General features: G+C 57.1%; 2 protein-coding genes across 2 annotated transcripts in view; both read left to right on the top strand.

Annotated features, from left to right (window-relative positions):
* Positions 1-10,827, top strand: part of TYRP1 (tyrosinase related protein 1) — a 26,774-nt gene extending 15,947 nt beyond the window's left edge. The window contains exons 5-8 of the mRNA XM_078876890.1: positions 3,270-3,437; positions 8,289-8,468; positions 9,060-9,206; positions 9,594-10,827. Of these exons, the coding sequence (XP_078733016.1) occupies positions 3,270-3,437; positions 8,289-8,468; positions 9,060-9,206; positions 9,594-9,850 (752 nt within the window). The 3' untranslated portion in view covers positions 9,851-10,827. The remainder of the gene's footprint in view (positions 1-3,269; positions 3,438-8,288; positions 8,469-9,059; positions 9,207-9,593) is intronic.
* Positions 10,828-15,030: 4,203 nt separating this feature from the next.
* GLDC (glycine decarboxylase) overlaps positions 15,031-24,702 on the top strand; it is a 42,211-nt gene continuing 32,539 nt past the window's right edge. The window contains exons 1-2 of the mRNA XM_078876886.1: positions 15,031-15,629; positions 17,753-17,831. Of these exons, the coding sequence (XP_078733012.1) occupies positions 15,318-15,629; positions 17,753-17,831 (391 nt within the window). The 5' untranslated portion in view covers positions 15,031-15,317. The remainder of the gene's footprint in view (positions 15,630-17,752; positions 17,832-24,702) is intronic.

The following is a 24,702-nucleotide window of genomic DNA, read 5'->3' as shown; positions in this document are numbered from 1 at the left end:
CCCCCGGTCAAAACCACATTCATACTCCGTCTCTTGCGTTCTCATGAACCCGTCCAAGAAATCGAGCCCCGCCTTTCTCTAATAAACACATTGTCCTGCGGAGGGAGCTGGTAGGAACGTTGGGTTGCTCGGTCAATGGCCAGGGTCAACGGCGGCGTGGTGTATTCCGCAAATATGGCCGACTGTGAGGGCGGGCACAAGCCGGCGTGAGTAGGTTAAACGTTGAGTTTTATAAGGGCACCACGGGGTGACCAGCCCCTCCCCACCCAGCCCCACCCAGCCCTTACCCACCCTCCCCTCTCCACCCATTCCCACCCCTCCCATTTTTGGATGCACGACGGACGGACACAATAATCCCCTGTGGGCTGGTGGAACCAGGTGGCTCCTACCAGTATTATTCTGGTGAACTCCCCGTGTTGCGCACCCTGCTGCTATCCACAGCACGCGTGCGTACATAGCTCGTACTCATCTTGTGGAACGTTTAATATCTTGCCCTGTTAGGAACGACAGTCATGTTGTTGCTACGTTTGCTCTCTTGGGGCCTTTGTAAACGTATACGTCCTTCCAAAACACAGCAATTCTGTTCGCGAGCGAGATGAGATGTCACGTGAACGTGACGAAGCTTGCCAGTGAATTGCTGAACCGGAGGCGCAATTCGTGCAGAAGGGACTTCTTCATGATTCATTCCAAAATAATCCAAACTCCGGAATATCGATGGATGTTGCCAACTCTCGCGCAGCAAGGGTGGCGCTTGCACACACAAGCACGCAAACAAATACAAAGACCCCCCGTGTAGCCTTTGCCGGGCTGTTGGGGCAAGTGCTGTTAGCGCTCCATCCGCAACGCCAACGCTCCCCACGAAACACATGCACACACATGTACACACGTGGTGCCCGCACACACACACGCACATGTACACACGTGGTGCCCGCACACACACACGTACACACGTGGTGTCCACACACACACACACGTACACACGTGGTGCCCGCACACACACACGCACACGTACACACGTGGTGCCCGCACACACACACGTACACACGTGGTGCCCGTACACACACACACGTACACACGTGGTGTCCACACACACGCACACGTACACACGTGGTGCCCACACACACACACGTACACACGTGGTGCCCGTACACACACACACGTACACACGTGGTGTCCACACACACACACACACGTACACACGTGGTGTCCACACACACACACGTACACACGTGGTGCCCGTACACACACACACGTTCACACGTGGTGTCCACACACACACACACGTGGTGTCCACACACACGCACACGTACACACGTGGTGCCCACACGCACACACGTACACACGTGGTGCCCGCACACACACACGCACACGTACACACGTGGTGCCCACACACGCACACGTACACACGTGGTGTCCACACACACACACACGTACACACGTGGTGCCCACACACACACACGTACACACGTGGTGTCCACACACACGCACACGTACACACGTGGTGCCCGCACACACACACGCACACGTACACACGTGGTGCCCGTACACACACACACGTACACACGTGGTGTCCACACACACGCACGTACACACGTGGTGCCCACACACACACACGTACACACGTGGTGCCCGTACACACACACACGTACACACGTGGTGTCCACACACACGCACACGTACACACGTGGTGCCCACACACACACACGTACACACGTGGTGTCCACACACACGCACACGTACACACGTGGTGCCCGCACACACACACGTACACACGTGGTGTCCACACACACGCACACGTACACACGTGGTGCCCACACACACACACGTACACACGTGGTGTCCACACACACGCACACGTACACACGTGGTGCCCGCACACACACACGCACACGGCCGGTTCGTCAAGACACACTGCAGAATAACGCACGCACTCTACGCTGTAACAGTGTGTTGTTGTGCAAGTGAGTTTGCGCATGAACTATTTAAACAGGGCTGAGACTGACCGCGCAGTACCCGCGTGCCTGGAAGGTCGCTCGTCCCACGTTGCACGATGTTTGTAACGCTGCATTTGTAACTCGTTTGGACTTTAGGACCTGACCCGCTGCATTGACGTTTAACCAATTGTTCACAGCAACTCCAAACCACCCGACTGCCGTGGTGATGCATGCACGCTGCTACAATTTCGTTCTCATTCGATACCACCCCCGTACGCAGTGTCGGATTAAGCTCAGTGCTGGGCCTGTAGCGCATGTTTTATAAAGAGGCCCTAAATAAATAAATAAACACAGAAATATTTCAATAACATAATGGGACCTCCTTTGCCAGTACCAAAACATTTTAAAGCTCATACATTTTTTACTTTCATAATAAAGTAATTGTATTTTTTCATTCGCTATAGAGCCGGGTAATACGATACATCGATAACCTTAAACACCCAGTCGTACATAAAAGTTGAAGGCGGTATAGTACTATAGTAATAAAGCAAGTGCAGAATCACTGAGTTGGAATTGATAGCTTGAAAGCATTTAGCGCGGGGCCCGTAGCATTTGTAGCTACTTTTGCTACTAAGATCATTAATCCGGCACTGCCCGTATCTTTGTCTGGCACGATGCTCAGTGTCTCACGTTACTCGCAGAATTAAACATCGCAGCCAGATGGCAGAGTTGCTACGTCGCAGGATCGTGAAGGGTCGCCGGGACGGAGGCCTTCGTCCAGCAGTGGATCGACCACGGCTGATGATAAGGATGCCGCTGCTCCTGTTGCTGCTGAAAATGAAATGTGTTCCATTCATGAATGCACTGCGTGCGCTTGCTTCCACACCACGTGATGGCAACTCCAACACACGCCACTCACCACCATCGCCACCGCCCCCCTCCGCGACTACTCCCTTTTACACCAAAGACAAAGATCCCCCGTGTAGCCTAAACAGTCTGTTGGGGCAAGTGCTGTTAGCGAGCGCCTATGAAGGCCGGCACGGTGCACGAGAGATGGGGGGGGGGTGGGGGGTCAACACCATGCCCGGCCGCCTTTATCTCCCTCGTGGCGATGTTTACACACCGCACCAGGGATGTACTAATTTGAGGCTGAGTCGACCTAGGGGGGAGGCCGCAGACCGATTCAAATAATAGTCAGCGTTGTCGGTGGCCGTGAGCGGGGCGAATGGAATGCGAGTGCCTTGGCTTCGTAGCTTAGCGGCGCGCTAACCGCCGCACCACCGCTCCCCCCATCCCGTATCCCTCTCATCGTCACCCCTGTTGGCGTAACCACAGACACGGCGGGGGGTCCGATCCGTCGGAACCCGGCGGGTAACGTGGACAACCCGATGCTGGCTCGACTGCCGGAGCCCGAGGACGTGACCCAGTGCCTGCAGCTCGGAGCCTTCGACACGGCACCCTTCTTCTCCAACTCCGACGGGAGCTTCCGCAACTCCCTCGAAGGTCGCCAGAGACAGAGAGAGAGAGAGACGGGGTCGCGGGGGACATCGAGAAGTTCCGTCCTTGCGCGCGATGGCAGTAGTAGCACTGTGGTTCAAGGAGCGCGATGTCAATGTGGAGGTGCTGCTGCTGCTGCTGGTGACGACGAGAGGGCTTCGTGTGCTGCTGCTGTTCCTCCTCCTGCTCCGTTGAAGGGACGCAGACCCCAGTGGGTTTACTGTGCGGTCCATAAGACTAACATTGCCCATAGACTTACATTGCCCATAGACTAACATTGCCCATAGACTAACACTACCCATAGACTAACATTGCCCATAGACTAACATTGCCCATAGACTAACACTACCCATAGACTAACATTGCCCATAGACTAACATTGCCCATAGACTTACATTGCCCATAGACTTACATTGCCCACAGACTTACATTGCCCATATACTAACATTGCCCATAGACTAACATTGCCCATAGACTCAACATTGCCCATAGACTAACATTGCCCATAGACTAACATTGCCCATAGACTAACACTGCCCATAGACTAACACTACCGATAGACTAACATTGCCCATAGACTCAACATTGCCCATAGACTAACACTACCCATAGACTAACATTGCCCGTAGACTAACACTGCCCATAGACTAACACTACCGATAGACTAACTTTGCCATAGACTTACATTGGCCATAGACTTACATTGCTCATAGACTTACATCGCCCATAGACTCATAGACTAACATTGCCCATAGACTAACATTGCCCATAGACTAACATTGCCCATAGACTATCATTGCCCATAGACTAACATTGCCCATAGACTTGCATTGCCCATAGACTTACATTACCCATAGACTTACATTGCCCATAGACTAACATTGCCCATAGACTAACATTGCCCATAGACTAACATTGCCCATAGACTTACATTGCCCATAGACTAACATTGCCCACAGACTAACATTGCCCATAGACTAACATTGCCCATAGACTAACATTGCCCATAGACTTACATTGCCTATAGACTAACATTGCCCACAGACTAACATTGCCCATAGACTAACATTGCCCATAGACTTACATTACCCATATACTAACATTGCCCACAGACTAACATTGCCCATAGACTTACATTGCCTATAGACTAACATTGCCCACAGACTAACATTGCCCATAGACTAACATTGCCCATAGACTTACATTACCCATATACTAACATTGCCCACAGACTAACATTGCCCATAGACTTACATTACCCATAGACTAACATTGCCCACAGACTATCATTGCCCATAGACTTACATTACCCATATACTAACATTGCCCATAGACTTACATTACCCACAGACTTACATTGCCCACAGATTATTATATTCTTGAGTATGGTGGCAGTGGCAGCGATTTGTCCAGGAGCCCGATGCCAATGTGGAGGTCCTCCTGCTGCTGTTGCTGCTGCTGTTGCTGCTGCTGTTGCTGCTGCTGGCACGACGAGAGGGCTTCAACCAAGTTCGTGTGGTTCCTCCTCCTCCTGTATTGCAGGAGCGCAGACCACAGCGGGGTTTACCTGTGCGGTCCACTGTGTGGGTGGCATGGCCACGGTCGTTGTCTTTAATTTGTAACTCGTGAAGGAGATGTGCGGACGGGCCTGTTCATGGCTCCCACCACCAGTGACCTCGAGGCATGTTAAAGCGAGGAGGTGCGGTGTTTGGGTCTCGAGTGAGGGTGCTATTCTGGAAGTCCGCGCTGTGCCACTCTGCTCGCCAGCGGTCTTCTGAAATCCCGGGCGAGATGCTTGGATGGTGACAGCGGCGCGATGCCAGAAGCGGAATTGGGACTTGAGTCGTCAGCGAGAGATACATTTTAGATTTGAAGCTTTCGTGACTGCAAGGATTCATACTCTTAAGTTTTTTCGGTAAAGTCACGTAGGTAAAAAGAAATAATACAAATAAAAATTATAGAAATAAAATAAAATTCTCATTATTAAATTTATATTATTATTTCAATTATTTGTATTATTTATTTTTACCTACGTGACTTTACCGAGAGATACATTGTTAGGGTCTTTGGCCTATCGCAGGCAAGAGTTTTGGTTGGTCGCTCGGTCCGATGGAGTAAGATGGCGTTGACATTCGGTGGCCTCCTAGACGCTGTAGGCTGCCTCTGTGCCCCCATGACCCCGTCTCTAAATCCTACATCCGCGAGCTCGCCACGTGTGTCGGTTGAGCATCCCAGAAATGTGGTGGCCTTGTGCCGGTCTCTCTGCCCCGTGTCCCCCTGTGACCTTTGTCTAGTTCCCTGTGTCCTTGTGTTCCGTCGCCCATGCCCCTTCCCACGAATCACGTTGTCTCCCATCTCACTGTGTCCTACCTCACTGCTCCCACCTTCCTGTCTCCCACCTCTCTGTATCCAATCTCCCCTGTCTCCCCTTTATCCCACTCTCCCCCCTGTCTCCCACCCTCCCCCCTGTCCCCACTTCCCCCCCTGTCTCCCACTCTCCCCCCTGTCTCCCACTCTCCCCCCTGTCTCCCACTCTCCCCCCTGTCTCCCACTCTCCCCCCTGTCTCCCACTCTCCCCCATGTCTCCCACTCTCCCCCCTGTCTCCCACTCCCCCCCTGTCTCCCACTCTCCCCCCTGTCTCCCACTCTCCCCCCTGTCTCCCACTCTCCCCACTGTCTCCCACTCTCCCCCCTGTCTCCCACTCTCCCCACTGTCTCCCACTCTCCCCCCTGTCTCCCACTCTCCCCCTGTCTCCCACTCTCCACCCTGTCTCCCACTCTCCCCCCTGTCTCCCACTCTCCCCACTGTCTCCCACTCTCCCCCCTGTCTCCCACTCTCCCCACTGTCTCCCACTCTCCCCCCTGTCTCCCACTCTCCCCACTGTCTCCCACTCTCCCCCCTGCCTCCCACTCTCCCCACTGTCTCCCACTCTCCCCCCTGTCTCCCACTTTCCCCCCTGTCTCCCACTCTCCCCCCTGTCTCCCACTCTCCCCACTGTCTCCCACTCTCCCCCCTGTCTCCCACTGTCTCCCACTCTCCCCCCTGTCTCCCACTCTCCCCACTGTCTCCCACTCTCCCCCCTGCCTCCCACTCTCCCCCTGTCTCCCACTCTCCCCCCTGTCTCCCACCCTCCCCCCCTGTCTCCCACTCTCCCCCTGTCTCCCACTCTCCCCCCTGCCTCCCACTCTCCCCCCTGTCTCCCACTCTCCCCCTGTCTCCCACTCTCCCCCCTGCCTCCCACTCTCCCCCCTGTCTCCCACTCTCCCCCTGTCTCCCACCCTCCCCCCTGTCTCCCACTCCCCCCCTGTCTCCCACTCTCCCCCCTGCCTCCCACTCTCCCCCTGTCTCCCACTCTCCCCCTGTCTCCCACTCTCCCCCCTGTCTCCCACTCTCCCCCCTGTCTCCCACTCCCCCCCTGTCTCCCACTCTCCCTCCTGCCTCCCACTCTCCCCCCTGTCTCCCACTCTCCCCCTGTCTCCCACTCTCCCCCCTGTCTCCCACTCTCCCCTGTCTCCCACTCTCCCCCTGTCTCCCACTCTCCCCCCTGCCTCCCACTCTCCCCCTGTCTCCCACTCTCCCCCCTGTCTCCCACTCTCCCCCCTGTCTCCCACTCTCCCCTGTCTCCCACTCTCCCCCTGTCTCCCACTCTCCCCCCTGTCTCCCACTCTCCCCCCTGTCTCCCACTCTCCCCCCTGTCTCCCACCCTCCCCCTGTCTCCCACTCTCCCCCCTGTCTCCCACTCTCCCGCTGTCTCCCACTCTCCCCCCTGCCTCCCACTCTCCCCCTGTCTCCCACTCTCCCCCCTGCCTCCCACTCTCCCCCTGTCTCCCACTCTCCCCCCTGTCTCCCACCCTCCCCCTGTCTCCCACTCTCCCCCCCTGCCTCCCACTCTCCCCCTGTCTCCCACTCTCCCCCCTGTCTCCCACCCTCCCCCTGTCTCCCACTTTCCCCCCTGCCTCCCACTCTCCCCCTGTCTCCCACTCTCCCCCCTGTCTCCCACTCTCCCCCCTGTCTCCCACTCTCCCCCCTGTCTCCCACCCTCCCCCCTGTCCCCACTTTCCCCCCTGCCTCCCACTCTCCCCCTGTCTCCCACTCTCTCCCTGTCTCCCACCCTCTCCCTGTCCCCACTCTCCCCTCTGTCTCCCACTCTCCCCCTGTCTCCCACTCTCCCCCCTGTCTCCCACTCTCTCCCTATCTCCCACCCTCCCCCTGTCCCCACTCTCCCCTCTGTCTCCCACTCTCCCCCCTGTCTCCCACTCTCTCCCTGTCTCCCACCCTCCCCCTGTCCCCACTCTCCCCTCTGTCTCCCACTCTCCCCACTGTCTCCCACTCTCCCCTGTCTCCCACTCCCCCCCCTGTCTCCCACCCTCTCCCCCTGTCCCCACTCTCCCCTCTGTCTCCCACTTTCCCCCCTGCCTCCCACTCTCCCCTCTGTCTCCCACTCTCCCCCTGTCTCCCACTCTCCCCCCTGTCCCCACTTTCCCCCCTGCCTCCCACTCTCCCCTCTGTCTCCCACTCTCCCCCTGTCTCCCACTCTCCCCCCTGTCCCCACTTTCCCCCCTGCCTCCCACTCTCCCCCTGTCTCCCACTCTCTCCCTGTCTCCCACCCTCTCCCTGTCCCCACTCTCCCCTCTGTCTCCCACTCTCCCCCCTGTCTCCCACTCTCTCCCTGTCTCCCACCCTCCCCCTGTCCCCACTCTCCCCTCTGTCTCCCACTCTCCCCACTGTCTCCCACTCTCCCCTGTCTCCCACTCCCCCCCCTGTCTCCCACTCTCCCCCCTTGTCTCCCACCCTCTCCCCCTGTCCCCACTCTCCCCTCTGTCTCCCACTCTCCCCTGCTTCCCACTCTTCCGCAGGCTACTCGGAGCCGTCTGGCCGCTACGACGCGCGTCTCCGCAGCCTGCACAACCTGGCGCACCTGTTCCTGAACGGCACGGGGGGCCAGGTGTACCTCTCCCCCAACGACCCCCTCTTCGTGCCCCTGCACGCCTTCGTGGACGCCGTCTTCGATGAGTGGCTGCGCAGACACGGAGCGGGTGGGTGCAGGGAAGGGGAGGTGAGGGAGGGGGAGAGTAAAGGGGAGAGAGGGGAGGGGGGAGGGAGTGGAGGGAGGGCGGGAGTGGAGGGAGGGAGGGAGTGGAGGGGAGAGGTGGAGGGAGAGAGTGGAGTGAGTGGAGGGAGGGAGTGGAGGGAGTGAGTATAAATAGAGAGGCAGGGATTCGAGGAGGGTGGGGAGGAGAATGTGAAGATGGGACGGAGGGATTGAACGTGGGATTGAAAGAGGGAGGAGAGATTGGGAGGGTGGCAGGCAATGCAAGGAGGAGCTCAGGAGAGAGGGGGGGAGTGGGGGTGTGGGATTGAAGAGGGGGGAGAAGCCCCCGCCCCCCCCCCCCCCCCCAGCGCTGGTGAGTGCAGTGCAGGTTGGTAAAGACCGGCGCACACGGGACCGGTTCAGACACCGCTCGCCACCAATGGGACGACGCGTTCGAGACGTCCTCCACCGGGGAGAAATGAGCGATGTGAGCAGTTGCTGGATAGATTTTTGTTTCCCATCACGAGATCACCCAGCAGTTTTTTGCTCACACCTCCATCCCTCCACTCCCTCCCCGCTCTCCGTCCGCGAGTAGCCCTGACGGCGTTCCCGCTGATGAACGCTCCTCTGGGCCACAACCGCGGCTACCACATGGTGCCCTTCTGGCCGCCCGTGCGCCACTCGGAGATGTTCGTCACGGCACCGGAGAACCTCGGGTACACCTACGAGGTCACCTGGCCAGGTGAGTGCCCCCCCCCCCCTCCCACCTCCACGTGTGCCTCGGCACGGTCCCAGGTGTGCCTCGGAAGAGCCTCATTGAGTCTCCGGACTCTTTGTCAGGACGGTCCTGTCAATGAGGGTGGTGGTTGAATTCGGCGGGGGGGGGGAGGCGATGATTGCGTAATTTGTGAGTAGTTTAATATGACGACGATGCAGCTCTTCCTGACTCGATGTGAGGACCGAGATGCTGCTGACGATGCCGATACGAGCCAAGATTGACGTTGCATTGCTGATGACCCTGATGATAGCGATGCGATGATCATGATGATACTGATGATGACGACAATGAAGATGGCCAAGTACATGCTGATAATGAAGCTGCTGCTTGCCCCCCCCCCCCCGCCCACAGACCAGCAGCTCTCCCAGCTGGAGATCTCGGCCATCTCGGTGCTGTGCGCGCTCTGCGGCGTGGCCCTCGCCTCGGGCCTCCTGGCCCTGGCTCTGCGCGCGCGCCGGAGGAGGAGGGCGGCCCTCCAGGTGGGCCAGGACCCCCTGCGGCCCCTGCTTACCGACAGCGGCTACCAGCGATACGACAGCGGCACCGGCGGCGGCGGCGGCGGGGAGACGGAGGCCGCATTGAGGAGCAAGACGCACACCGCCGTGTAGCGGCCGCGTCGCTCGGGTGGTGGGGGGTGGGTTTGTGGGGGGCTCCCGCATGATTTGGAGGGGTGGCGTGATATAGAATTGGGGGGCACCCTGCACAAGCATCGAGGTTTGTATTACTCTTTTCCCCCCACCCCCTCCTCTTTTTTTTTCTTCTAGTCTGGCGGAGAGCATTTGTTGTCTACCGGACAGACACGTGTTGTTCAGAATCCTCTTGCGGAAGACGGGTAGCAGTAGTAGTAGTAGTAATAATACTTCACATGTAAAATGCGGCGTTCCATCCTAAGATTCCCAATGCATGAAAAGCAGAAAAAAACATAACCAGGGGCAACCGACCGAACTAAAGAGGGAAGGCGGGTAAGTTTAAAGAGTTGGGGTTTCAAAGTGCTCCGCATCGCGATGCAAGACCGCTGAGAGGGCAGGAGAGGCAACACCACCACGACCACCAGCAGCGCGATCATTTTCCGGGACGCCGTGGCTCTTCAAATGCCATTTCGGAATATGTCACGAATTCACGATAGTCCCAGGAAACGATGTATGTCCTTCTGAAATGTCACGTGATTGTACCGCGAATCATTGTGTTGTGGCAGGGTAGTCGAGAATAATCTTAAACGGGATAATCTCTCCAAATTCGCAAGTAGTGGGGGTGTTCGGAGTCGTCTCAGTATTGCTCGTTCTCGGCAATATTTCATGGTTTTGTATTTTTGTTTGTACTGCTGCTGCCACTGCTCACGGCACCACTGATCTGCCGTGTGAAGCAGCCGGGCACAAACAAGCGGCTAAACGGGACCTTCCGTGCGTAGCAAATCAAAATAAACTCAAAACAGTGGGCCAAGTCTCTCCGCACGAGTGCAAGTATCGTATTGCCCAGGTTATAAAGCACGGTTCCTTTTTTTCCCGTTCCAAGATAATCCCAAAAGTTTTGGGGTGCGTCTAACTTTCGGGAGTGTCTTATTATCCGGAAAATACGGTAAATATGAGAAGGATGGGGAGGGGGGAGGTCCCTTATGGGGGGGAAAGCTGGATGGGCGGGGGGGCTGGTGATACGAGTGAAACATTCTTCCGCCACAAGAGACCGCTGTCTTCAACATAATAAAAAAATATTATTGAATTAAATTGCTACCAAGTCGTGACGATTCCTCGCATCACATGGGGGGGGGGGTGTCTGGGTGGGGGGGTTGGGTGGGGGGGTCTGGGTGGGGGGGGTGTCTGGGTGGGGGGTTGGGTGGGGGGGTTGGGTAGGGGGGGTCTGGGTAGGGGGGGGTGTCTGGGTGGGGGGGTTGGGTGGGGGGGTCTGGGTGGGGGGGGTGTCTGGGTGGGGGGGTTGGGTGGGGGGGTTGGGTGGGGGGGGGTCTGGGTAGGGGGGGGTGTCTGGGTGGGGGGGTTGGGTGGGGGGGTCTGGGTGGGGGGGGTGTCTGGGTGGGGGGGTTGGGTGGGGGGGTTTGGTAGGGGGGGTCTGGGTAGGGGGGGGTGTCTGGGTGGGGGGGTTGGGTGGGGGGGTCTGGGTGGGGGGGGTGTCTGGGTGGGGGGGTTGGGTGGGGGGGTTGGGTGGGGGGGGTCTGGGTAGGGGGGGGTGTCTGGGTGGGGGGGTTGGGTGGGGGGGGTCTGGGTAGGGGGGGGTGTCTGGGTGGGGGGGTCTGGGGGGGGTGTCTGGGTGGGGGGGTCTGGGTGGGGGGGTTGGGTGGGGGGGTGGGGGGGGTGTCTGAGTGGGGGGTCTGGGTGGGGGGGTCTGGGTGGGGGAGTTGGGTGGGGGGGGTCTGGGTGGGGGGGTCTGGGTGGGGGGGTTGGGTGGGGGGTGTCTGGGTGGGGGGGTTGGGTGGGGGGGTCTGGGTGGGGGGGGTCTGGGTGGGGGGGGTTGGGTGGGAGGTGTCTGGGTGGGGGGGTTGGGTGGGGGAGTTGGGTGGGGGGGTCTGGGTGGGGGGGTCTGGGTGGTGGGGGGGGGGTGAATCACAACACTTGTCTCGCTCCCACCGGCTCCTTTATTTGCTGTCCCTCCAATTGTTCCGTCTCCCTTGAACAGTTCTGTTCGGGCTGAAGTGTCGCCACGAACGTAACGCCCGCGCCCGACCTGCGTGCCACGAGAGTCGCGTATCGAGCAGTGAATCGATGAATCCCGTGCAGAGGGAGAGCGGCTGCGACACGCTGGGACCAGACCGGATCTGTGCCACGTGTCGGTTCCACCTCGGAGCAATTTCACGAAGCGCTTCCCCTTGACCTCTCTGTGGCTCCACATTTAGAATCAACATCACGCGTTTCGAGTATGTGGCTCTTATAAATGCCCACGTGATAAGCCACGTCGTCGAGCTACCATTTGTGGTCAGGTCACTTGTGAACACGAACTATATGGCTCAGTGGGGCCTTACCTGGTAAAATAAATTTTAAAAATAAGTAGTTTAATTTAATGCAGTCAGGGTATGGTCAACCGAATCCTCAACGTGGAGGAATCAATGAGTGAAGTTCAGGGGAACGGTAACAATGGTAGTAGCGATAGAAGAGTGGCAGGGATGCAACTGGCCGCTGGTGAGTGAGGGAGTGATTTGAGTGCATCAGTGAGTGCTGCACCATCAGTCTCCCTGACCGGACTACTTTGTGTTGGAGTGAGCGAGTGATTGGAGTGCATCAGTGAGTGCTGCACCATCAGTCGTCCTGGCCGGACTACTTTGTGTTGGAGTGAGCGAGTGATTTGGAGTGCATCAGTGAGTGCTGCACCATCAGTCGTCCTGGCCGGGCTACTTTGTGTTGGAGTGAGCGAGTGATTGGAGTGCATCAGTGAGTGCAGCACCATCAGTCGCCCTGGCCGGACTACTTTGGGTTGAATTCTACCGCACTGCAGTGAGGTAGCAACTGGGCGCTCCACCTCCAGATGTGACAGCGGGATAAATACATATCCTCCGCTGAAACGATCACCGAATCTATTTCAAACAGAAAAAAACCCCATGCGGTAGGCGCGTGTTCCATAACGCTATCCAATCAAATGTTGCATTTTTCAAGAAGCACCAAAGCCCGGCCTTCACTCGGCGCGAAGTCCCAAAAGCGTCCTGCTCACATTTGCATTGCATTATCTTGACGGGGGTTATCGTGACCTCCCCCTCCTCTCTCTCTCTCTCTCGCACGTGACAGACGATCAAACAGACGGAGACAAATACATCAGAAACGCTCTCAACTTTAGTTGGGAAGGATAACAACAAAACCACACAAAACTAAAGTTTTAGTTTAATGGGTAAAAAAAAAATGCGTGTTAAATAGTTTAAGGTCGAATGAGCACCCGTTCCTAACGGACATCTGGGCAGTTCGTTAGCATTGGCGCAAGCGAGTCTGACTCCGTTGATGATGCAATGTAAGTCGAAATTGGTCCAGAGTTTTGCTTGTGTTTAACTAAGCTACTCAAATGACACACTCATAAAAGACCGGGTAGCTGAAGGGATGTGTTTTTTGTGCTTTAAACAAACAGTACTTTTATTTTGTATTTGGAGGGACCGATACGCATGATTGAGGGGTAGTGTCTGGTGGGTGATGGCACGAGAAGTGACGGACGAAGCTAGTGCGAGGCCTGTAGCATATGTTATAAAGGGGCCCTAAATAAAGTAAAAGCACGTAAATATTTAAACACACGTTTTTCTACTTGCATAGTAAAGCAATTGTGTTTTTTCATTTGCTATACAGCCAGATAATACGACAAATCGCTAACCTTAAACATCCAGTCTTTCATAAAAGTTGAAGGCGGTATGGTACTATAGTAATAGAGCAAGTGCAGAATCACTGAACCGGAATTGATAGCTTGAATGCATTTAGCGCGGGGCCCTTGGAAGTGCGGGGCCCGTAGCTACATATGTAGTGGCTACTACATATGTAGCTACTACATAGGTAGCTACTACATAGATAGCTGCTACATATGTAGTAGCTACTCGGATAATCCGACACTGGGTGTGTGGTAGGGCTCAACGATTTGGGGAAAATATCTCACTGCGATTTTTCTGACAGATTTTGCGATTTGATTTCCGATTCAATTGTTTTAAGTCAAGCTTCAGTTCAATATTCACTGTGTAATAGATTTTAAACATGTGATGGAGCATTACCACATGATACCATCAAAATATGAACTGTTCTATATATTCTAATGCAAGGATGAAAACTTTAAATATAGTAATTGCTGATAATTGGTTCTTTACCCTTCTATCTGGCAACAAAACTGACACCTTTTTACAAGGAGTCATGTTTGCATAGACCGCAATACCTGCAGTCATAATACAAACAAAAGAACATAACTCTGATAATGTGCACTGTCCTTGAAGTTGATTGGTCCACACCCGAGACAGCTTTCCTTAGAGCCTAGTCTCATATGGGTTGGACCAGATGACGCCAAAAGGCTCTAAGGAAAGCTGTCTCGGGTGTGGACCAATCAACTTCAAGGACAGTGCACATTATCAGAGTTATGTTCTTTTGTTTGTATTATGACTGCAGGTATTGCGGTCTATGCAAACATGACTCCTTGTAAAAAGGTGTCAGTTTTGTTGCCAGATAGAAGGGTAAAGAACCAATTATCATATTTTTACTGGCAAATGAGGTTCCCATAGTATAGTAATTGCTTTCAACATGCATTTATTAAAATGTTTTAATTGAAAAAGAACACTCAAACATAGAACAATTGTTAAGTTCAATCAAGAAAGTTGTAATGAAAAAATTATAATAAGAAAGTAATGGGACTTTTCAAATCGCAAAAATCGCAGCCTTTACGATTTGCTAATCGCATTGTTTCAAATTGCGATTTCGATTTGAAATCGATTCATCGTTCAGCCCTGGTGTGTGGGCTGAGTGTTTTGAGTTCAGTCACGTTGCACGAATATAGCCGCAGCAGCGCAGGAGGAGGAGGAAGGGGGGGGGATAGTGAGGGACAATGTTATGACGACACCGAGTGAGCCAGAGGTGGTAGGTGGTTGTGTGGGGTGATGATGTCGTGGTGAGCTGAGCGAGGCGTGGTTGATGGATGAGGGTGTCGATGGGCCGGTGGAGGGAGGGAGGGGAGTGACGTGGAGGAGGGTGTGTTCCACAGACGACGATCCTCTTGCTTCTAGCCCCACCTCTCGCTCTCTCCCCCAGCTCCCATTGGCTCTCCCCGTGTCACTGCGCTACCCGTGACGCCCACCGCTCGCGTTTAAAACCGCGGCTCCGATCCGGCAGCCGCTCTCAAATCCCACGCGTCCGACCAGCGAGTGGCGTGCCGGTTTCGAGAGGCACGGTACTTGTCCCATCCTTCTTTGGCACCTCCTCGTCTAACCACAAATTCACCCCCCCCCCCGGCCACCCTGCCTGCCGCCGCCACACACGTGGCTCCTCACTGAGCCCCCACCTTCTACTCCTCCTCACCCTGCTAGTCAGCCCCCTCGCCAAAAGTCAGCCCCCCGGACCCTGTCCAAAAAAGTGAGCACCAACCCTCCTCTCCTCCCCCTCATCTCCACGCTCCCTTCCAGCCATGCTTAGAGCGGCGCTGGTAGTACGATGCAGGTGTGCCCTGGGGGCATCCGTGGCGCGGCGTGCTCCTCCCAGAGCCCTCGCCTCCACGTCCGCGGCGGGGCCCGGCGCCGCTGAGCGCACGGGGCCCTCGGCTCCCGGTGGGGGGCCCGGCCAGACTGGTGCCCCCCGCGCGAGGCTGCACTCGAGCGCGGGGGCCGGCTCGGGCCGGGGGCTTGACCGCCTCCTCCCGCGACACGACGACTTCTCGGAGAGGCACATTGGCCCGGGGCCCGAGGAGAGGCGAGAGATGCTGGCTACGCTGGGGCTACAGGTGAGAGTGGGGGGGGGGGCGGCTGGCTTGGGGGGGGGGCAGAGGGGGTGGACATGGGGAACTGTCGGTAAGAGAACGGTTAGGACAGCAATGGGGGGGGTGCACGGATGAAAGTTGCGGGGAATTGAGCACGAGGAGGAGGAGGGAGAACAGCGGTGGTTAGTAAATGTGGGTCTCCAAGGGAGTTTGAGGCGGGAGGGGGGCAGTGGTGGGAGCCAAGGGGGTAATGGGGAATAGAGGTGGTGGGGGGGGGGGGCAGATTTAGTAGGGGGGGCAGAGTGGGTGCGTGCGAGTCGGTGGGGTAGAGGAGCAAGAGACTGTGTGGAGCGGGGGGGGGGGGCGGCAAAGACGTTTGTGGGGGGCACAATGAGTCACGGTGGGTTGTGTGTGGGGGGGCAGCAAACACGTAGGGGAGGGAGTTAACGAGGTGGCGGCGAGGGGGGGGGGGGTTACTGAAAGGGGGGCAGGGAGTTCGACGTGGATGGCGCCAGGATTCGGAGAAAACTAATTCCGCCCCAATGCAGCTCTCTGCGCATAGGGCCATGTAGAAGGGCCGGTTGCCCGAAACGTCGCCGATTATGGATTTAAATCTAAAGCGGCGATAAGCGGCGACTGTGTTAGGTTGGTGGTGGATTTTGGGTGGATTGCGCTGTTGACGGTGGTGGCACCGAGGCCGGAGAAGCGACGCTCACGCTCATCGATGTAGCAACGCGGGCTGTACACATCTGCCAATGATGTCGGTCAACCCGTAACCCCTGGGTTTGTCCCGTGATCTCCAGCCAGCGGCGAGCCTTCCCACAAGTGCACCTAGCCTGGCACAAGCGCCGTGGTGACACCACCGTCACAGAGCGGCATATGACGGTTGTTGTAGTGTCATGCCGGACTCTGCCGGTCACAACCTGTGGCTCATTGTTTGGCTTTCGGCGAAACCCAAAATCGCTTCAGCACTGTGGGGGAGATGGAGCAAGTGTGTGGGAGATGGAGCGAGTGTGTGGGAGATGGAACGTGTGTGGGGGATGGAGCGAGCGAGTGTGTGGGGGATGGAGCGAGCGAGTGTGTGGGAGATGGAGCGAGTGTGTGGGAGATGGAGCGAGTGTGTGGGAGATGGAACGTGTGTGGGGGATGGAGCGAGCGAGTGTGTGGGAGATGGAGCGAGTGTGTGGGAGATGGAGCGAGTGTGGGGGAGATGGAGCGAGTGTGGGGGAGATGGAGCGAGTGTGGGGGAGATGGAGCGAGTGTGGGGGAGATGGAGCGAGTGTGGGGGAGATGGAGCGAGTGTGGGGGAGATGGAGCGAGTGTGGGGGAGATGGAGCGAGCGAGCGTGTGGGAGATGGAGCGAGTGTGGGGGAGATGGAGCGAGTGTGTGTGGGGGAGATGGAGCGAGTGTGTGTGGGGGAGATGTTGCGAGTGTGTGTGGGTGAGATGGAGCGTGTGTGGGGGAGATGGAGCGAGTGTGGGGGAGATGGAGCGAGTGTGGGGGAGATGGAGCGAGTGTGGGGGAGATGGAGCGAGTGTGGGGGAGATGGAGCGAGTGTGGGGGAGATGGAGCGAGCGTGTGGGAGATGGAGCGAGCGTGCGGGAGATGGAGCGAGTGTGCGGGAGATGGAGCGAGTGTGTGGGAGATGGAGCGAGTGTGTGGGGGAGATGGAGCGAGCGTGTGGGGGAGACGGAGCGAGTGTGTGGGAGATGGAGCGAGCGTGTGGGAGACGGAGCGAGCGAGTGTGTGGGAGACGGAGCGAGCGAGTGTGTGGGAGACGGAGCGAGCGAGTGTGTGGGAGATGGAGCGAGCGTGTGGGGGAGACGGAGCGAGCGAGTGTGTGGGAGACGGAGCGAGCGAGTGTGTGGGAGACGGAGCGAGTGTGTGGGAGACGGAGCGAGCGAGTGTGTGGGAGACGGAGCGAGCGAGCGTGTGGGAGACGGAGCGAGCGTGTGGGAGATGGAGCGAGCGTGTGGGAGATGGAGCGAGCGTGTGGGAGATGGAGCGAGCGTGTGGGAGATGGAGCGAGCGTGTGGGAGATGGAGCGAGCGTGTGGGAGATGGAGCGAGCGTGTGGGAGATGGAGCGAGCGTGTGGGAGATGGAGCGAGCGTGGGCGTTGCAAGTGATCCGTTGTCTGTGTTGCAGAGCATGAGCGAGCTGGTGGACATGACCATCCCAGCCAGCATCCGACTCAACCGAGAGCTCAGGATGGAGGATCCAATCTGTGAGTATCCCGTGGGAGATGGAGAGGAGGGGGGGGGGAGCGCGTGGGAGATGGAGAGGAGGGGGGGGGAGCGCGTGGGAGATGGAGAGGAGGGGGGGGGGGGAGCGCGTGGGAGATGGAGAGGAGGGGGGGGGGAGCGCGTGGGAGATGGAGAGGAGGGGGGGGGAGCGCGTGGGAGATGGAGAGGAGGGGGGGGGGGAGCGCGTGGGAGATGGAGAGGAGGGGGGGGGGAGCGCGTGGGAGATGGAGAGGAGGGGGGGGGGAGAGCGTGTGGGAGATGGAGAGGAGGGGGGGGGGAGCGTGTGGGAGATGGAGAGGAGGGGGGGGGGAGCGTGTGGGAGATGGAGAGGAGGGGGGGGGAGCGTGTGGGAGATGGAGGGGGGGGAGCGCGTGGGAGATGGAGAGGAGGGGGGGGCGCGTAGGAGATGGAGAGGAGGGGGGGGGGAGCGCGTGGGAGATGGAGAGAGGGGGGGGCGTGTGGGAGATGGAGAGGAGGGGGGGGGGAGCGTGTGGGAGATGGAGAGAGGGGGGGGCGTGTGGGAGATGGAGAGGAGGGGGGGGGAGCGTGTGGGAGATGGAGAGAGGGGGGGGGCGCGTGGGAGATGAAGAGAGAGGGGGGGAGCGCGTGGGAGATGAAGAGAGAGGGGGGGGGAGTGTGGGAATGGCCATGAGAAAAGAGTTACGCGAGCGTGATATTAAACACAAAGCGAGAATGACGAAGTGTACCTAGCCTGGCACTGGCGCCGTGGTGACGTCACTGTCACTAAGCGGCGAGTGTCGGTTGTTATTGTTGTGTATGGTATTGGGGATACAAAGGCGGTCGGGCGTGGTGCTGGCCACCCCGTTATCACGGCTGCCAACACTGACATCATCATCATCCTGCTCCCAATTAACAATTCCGTCACGATCTCTCCCGCTAACTTTGCCCATCCCCCCGCCCCCCTCTATGGGGGCGTCTCTCGAGTGACCACATCGCGTGACCCTAAGTGACCACGATGACCACGATGGGAAGATGCGATGGGACCACGAGAGAGAGAACTTTAGCAGACCATGAGCCGGTCATCCAGCGGTGGATAGAGAACGCCCCCCCCACCGATCGCCCCAGCCCCTCCCCCAGCCCCCCCCCCGCCCCCAAGCCCGCCCCCCAGCCCCCCCCCCCCCCGCCCCCCAGCCCCCCCGTCCCTGCTGTGTGTGCCCTGGCTGTGAATAATAATGATTCGTCTCCTTTATCCGCTTTGTGTTTGGCTCACTGCGGCTCAATCCGAGCCGCGTGATGCGGGGTGGGGATTGTGGTGGTGGGGGGGGGGGTCGAACGGGGGCTGGAGGGGGGGGGAGACCCGACCTCGAATCTTCAGAAGTTGCACCCAAAAGTCGGCATGGATTAACTCATCGGCCTTAGGAGAGGGATACAAAAATCCGACCTGGATTCGCTTTTCAGAATCGCTAACTGTTCCCGAAAGCCATGAACCGGCAACCGAAATGAGTGGGATTTACGTAACGAATGCACGGATTGGCACGGGCGAAGTTACGGCGTGTTAACCGGCCCTGCAATTGCCCGGCTCGCGCCGTTGATGGCGGAAGGAAGGTGTCCGCCTCCCGTAATTGGGGAACGCTGTCGAGTCTTTGGCCTACTCTTCCACGCGGATCACAAGCATGTTTTTTTTTATAGAGGTGGACGTACCCGCAATTTGCCCCCCATCACTGGACGCGACCTGCTGTGTTCGTGAGCTGCGGTGGGCGAACCCGTGAACAACTGCTGGGTGGGGGGCGAGGTGGGGGGGCGAGGTGGGGGGGCGAGGTGGGGGGGCAAGGTGGGGGGCAGGGTGGGGGGCAGGGTGGGGGGCAGGGTGGGGGGCAGGGTGGGGGGCAGGGTGGGGGGCAGGGTGGGGGGGCAGGGTGGGGGGCAGTTTAAGAAACGTGCCCCCCCCCTCGTCCTTTCAACTGTCGAGATGGGAGTCGAACCGGCCGACTTCTGCACTGCAAGTCCAGCGCCTCTGACCCGACACTCCACACCTGGCAGAAGCTGCATTCGAATCTCCGTTAAGAACGCTCAACCGTCACGTGCACACAACATATTATAATCGATACCGTGCGGAAAACGGGTAACCGGTTTGCAACCGGTTTTCTCTCCCGTGCGGTAACCGGTTGCGGAACAAAGCCCCCGATTTGACCAACCCTAATATGTCCTCGTGCTTCGCGTGAGAGTGCGTGAGAGTGCGTGAGAGTGCGTGAGAGTGCGTGAGAGTGCGTGAGAGTGCGTGAGAGTGCGTGAGAGTGCGTGAGAGTGCGCGCGAGAGTGCGTGCGAGTGCGCGCGAGTGCGCGTGAGAGTGCGTGAGACTCGCTGTATTTATAGGCGGTGCTGTGAGGAGCCGTCTGCTGGGCAGACACCCCGATTTAAACCCCCTTGAACCAGTTTTCTCCGGATCCCTGTTTACCCCATTTGAAGGCTGGCCACCGCGAGCCCCCCCCCTCCAGCCCCCACCCCCCACCAAGGGGGTTCAACAGAGGCGACTTGGCCCCTAAGGATGCGCCCCCCCCCCCCGTCAAAGCGACATGAGAGAAATCCGTATAACTTGACCCCGCACCCACCCACCTTGTCTAATGCGAGTCCCGTGTCTATGCGTATGGATCTGTATATTATTATAATAGCCCGTGGTCAATCGTCGTGCGTGTGTGTTTGTGTGCGTAACGAGTGGTCGCGCGGTGGTTTGCTCGCTGCGCCACGATGGAGACAAAGGCGGCCGGGGAACGGTGCTGGCCACCCACCTCGAAAAGTGTGCCGTGTGCCGGCCTTCATAGGCGCTACTTGCTAACAGCACTTGCTCCTCCGGTCTGTTAAGGCTACACGGGCGACCTTTGTCTTTTGTGTCGGCGTTAAGTGATTTTTTTTAGTGTACTTGTGTGGCTGTGCATTTATGGAGAACGGTGGGTGCGGTGGTTAGCGAGCTTGCGCGACTACGAACCCAGGCACCCGAGTTCCATTCCTGCTCGTGGCCACCTGCACCAGTATTGGAGCGTCCCTTAGGTTGACTCGGCCCTAAAATGAGTACCCGGCGCGGTGGTGCGTAAACATCAACATTGTGGAGACAAAGGCGGCCGGGCGTGGTGCTGTCGTCGTTTATTATGATCATCAGCTGCAGCCATGATCAATCCACTGCTCGATGAATTACTCCCCAAGCCGTTGGAAAGTCTCGCTTTTTTATGGGGGTTTGTTTTGCACAGTCTGGAGACCGTGAACTTGAGGGGGCGGGGTCGGGGGATGAGTGAGAGGGGAGGAGGGTGGGAGGCTGCACATTCCTGAATCTCATTTTCATTTGTTTTCTCGCTCTCTCTCTCAATTTTTTTCGCAATTGCTGCTGCTGCTGCTGGTGGTGGTGGTGGCCGTGTTGACGGTCCCAGGAGAGATTGGCAGACGCTGCAGTTTGGTACAACTCTTGCAGCTCGCAACTCTTTTTTGCAATGTACAATCTATCCTGGTCTTTGTTAGAGGCACCTCGCCTGGTTACACACGCCAGCGTGGGCTCCACGGTGGCGAGATGTTCACCACCTCGCCGGGTAAACAGGAGGTCGTGGATTCAATCCCGACCCTGACGCCTGCTGCTGTATATTTGGAGTTTGCGTGTCTCTCCCCGTGGTTGCGTGGAGTTTTCTCCACATTTAGAAGCATGCGTGGAGAGTTCTTGGCTGCTATACATTGCCACGTGATAAGCAACTTCGTTGAGCTATCATTTGTGGCCAGGTTGCTTCTGAAAAAAATAGCTATATAGCTAAGCGGGCCTTACCTGGTAAAATTTAAATAATAGTTTTGATTATAAAAAAAATATATATATATAGCTAGCTTAAAGCTTTCAACCTGCAGCAGGCAGTGGACCGACGACAACCACCTTGTAGCAGACAATAGCCTCGGAAAAATGATGCCAACTCCCAGTCAAATTGGCCCCTTCTGTCAAATCAGGTGAAACCCAAATTTCATTTGGTTGGGTGGGATTTTTGTTTGTTTTCCTTCTTTCTGGAGTCCTTGGTGAGCAGGGCCGAGATCATCAACTCCGCTACACTTGGGAACCCATTTTAATATTCCAACTTGGTCTACAGCATTGTCTATGGGCCTCCAATGTCGGGGTCTGTGGGTGTTCGCGTGAATTATTTTGGGACCGGGGGGGGCTCAGATTATCATCTCGCTACTCTCGAGAATCCGGTTTAACCCGGTTGTGTGGTTGAAATCCAGAGCTGAGTTGAACCCAGGATCTCCGCGTTGCCGGCTCTGTCTGACACGGCCATTTATACCCGCACCCCTGGAGCGACCGGCTGCCTCCCTCCCTGCATCTCGGATCTTATTTGTCATAATCGATCATTATCACTGTTGACATTGTGGCGAACGTAGCGGGCCTCTAGTGGATAGGATGGCGTCACGTGAACCCACTGCATACGACCGATACAACTCGCAAACGCCATAGAGTCTAGCCCCAGCTATTTGATGCATGTGCGGTTTAGTTTATGGATCGATTGTTCATCCGCATCTCTGAATGTTCACGTCCCTGGCGAGTCGTCAGTGTTCAGGGGTTGCCATGATCAATCCACTGCTGGATGAAAGCCTCCCAAAGCTGTCGCCGTCTCGCGATCCTGCGATGCAGCGTTTGTTACCCTACGTAGGTCTATGTGGCTCTGAGTGTCTCATGAGTCTGTGGGTGTCCATGGAGAGCGGTGGTGCAGCGGTTTGCGCACTGCGCTACGAACCCGATGACACCGGTTTAGATTCCTGCTCACGGCTACCACCAACACCCGTGACGATAATTATTTGAACCGGTCCTGGTGGTGCAGGCCACCCACCCCCTCGTGTGCCGTGCCGGCCTTCGTAGGTGCTCGCTAACAGCACTTGCCCCAACAGTCTGTTAAGGCTACACGGGGGGGGGGGGTCTTTGTCGTTTTGTTCCATCCAGCATCTGCCCACGAGCTTGACCTCGTCGCTCCATCTCTCCTTGGGCGTCGTCCCTCCTTTAGCTGCCACTCCGTTTTTATTCTCGACCACCAGTCGTCGTCGTCGTCATCCCTTCTGCTTGGCCAGGGACGTGCCCTGCACGTGTCTCCCCCCGCCAAGGCCCACTGTGAGGATGATGATCCTCGTTTTCCTCTTCGAGTCTCGCAACGTAAATTCTGACCCGAGGGAAGCCTCGCCGAGCCAACAAGAGGACTTTGCTCCATTGCGTTGTTTGGCCGTCTCCTTACGTAATGAGGTGGTTGACTTCCCCTATGGAAGGAAAGTGAAGCACCCGGAGACAACCCCATCGCGCACGCGATGTACATAGATCGCGCTCGCCGCTCCGCACAGATCGATTCAAGAGTCCAATTGCTGTACCGCAGTTTCCACCTCGCCGTCCAAGCGCAAATCTCTGCGCAAAGCCCCAAAACGCGAGCCCCACAAATCCCCTTCAAAGCGTTGGACCCGCAAGGTGAGCACAGTGTCCAGGTGGGATCAAAAGGTGCCCGATGGCTTGCGTGTGCTCGTGAGACCCCACTGACCGCTAACCCTGTGGGGTTCAAGGTTCGGAACCCCCCCCTCCCCGCTACTCATTGTTCAAGGTCTCCCCCACCGCACTCCACACGTGGCTCTTCGCCCGGCACGCACAGGTAGATGGGGGGGAGGCGACCTTTGCCATTGGCGGTTATCGGCGACAGCTCCATCTCTCTCGTCACTGCCGTTGTGATGTGGCCGCCCGCCACCCCCCCCCCTCTCCCCTCCCGTGTCTCCCACAATTGTCATGACTCCGCTCAATTCCACCGGTGCCCACGGGGTCCAAACGCTCCGCAGAGACACGGGGCCAGCCAGGGGTAAAACTCGTTCAGGCGTCCTTATCGCGGGCCAAGTGCCCCCCCCACCCCCCCACCTCTCTTCACGCTTGCGACACCAACAATTCGTGCGCAGCCTGCCAATCGCAGTTGTGGCTTTGTCAAATTTTCAATGATTCATTGAGGGTGGTGGGGGGGCAATAAGCCACCCCATCCAACCTTCCCCCGGCCCCCTCCCCAAAGCTATCCCCCGTGCCACTACCCTCTCGCCCAATGCTGTCTTTCACCCTTACCACTGCAGATAATCTTCGAAGCCATCAGCCGTGATCTATCCGCTGCTGGATGCGGGCCTCTTAACTGCGAGCCGTCGCCTTGCTAACTTACGATCCCCTGGGGTGGAATAACCCGCCGAGCGGCTGTTGTTGCACGCGAGCTGATTTCACCGCTCCATCTCCTCGGTAGACTTCACTTTGCAACACTGGAGGCTGTGGACACACTAATTAGGGGGTGCAACTATGGGTGGATGATGATGATGGTGATGGATCAATTAATCGGTTCTGATTGGTCCGCCGAGCAGACGTGCTTCACGCGGAGATGGAGCGAGGAAATGGGAACGCGTGCAGGAGCTGAGTGGATTCGTGAGATGGTGGCGGCTTGAAGTGGGGGGTGGGCTTCATCCAGCAGTGGATGGACCCATGACCGGTGATGATGATCGACCTTTAAAGCTCGCGCTTGTAATGGGTTCATTAAACCCCTACAGCCGCTAGAGGCCGCTATGTTGACCACACATTTTTATTGATTATAATCGACGATAATTATCGTTCTATTCAACAATTGTTATAATCATTCGCGTGTCTCTGTGGAGGAATCTAAAAAACAAACAATAAATAAGCTGGCAAGACGGCTCCCTTCACAAGTCTCTTCATCCCACATAAAACACAACAACACCTTTTTTTATTTTGACACATCCCGTCAGCCACGTGGCCTTGCGGCACAACGCATCATTCCGGCAGCGATCGGTTCGACACGAGCAACGCTCTGGGCCGGTTTTTGTCGTTCGGTAGCTCATCAGCATCGTTAGACAAT

The sequence above is a fragment of the Lampetra fluviatilis genome, chromosome 46, assembly GCF_964198595.1.
Source record: "Lampetra fluviatilis chromosome 46, kcLamFluv1.1, whole genome shotgun sequence".
NCBI classification, from domain to species: domain Eukaryota; kingdom Metazoa; phylum Chordata; class Hyperoartia; order Petromyzontiformes; family Petromyzontidae; genus Lampetra; species Lampetra fluviatilis.
The sequence above is the reverse complement of the archived record's forward strand: the minus strand, read 5'-3'. Positions and strand labels throughout refer to the sequence as shown.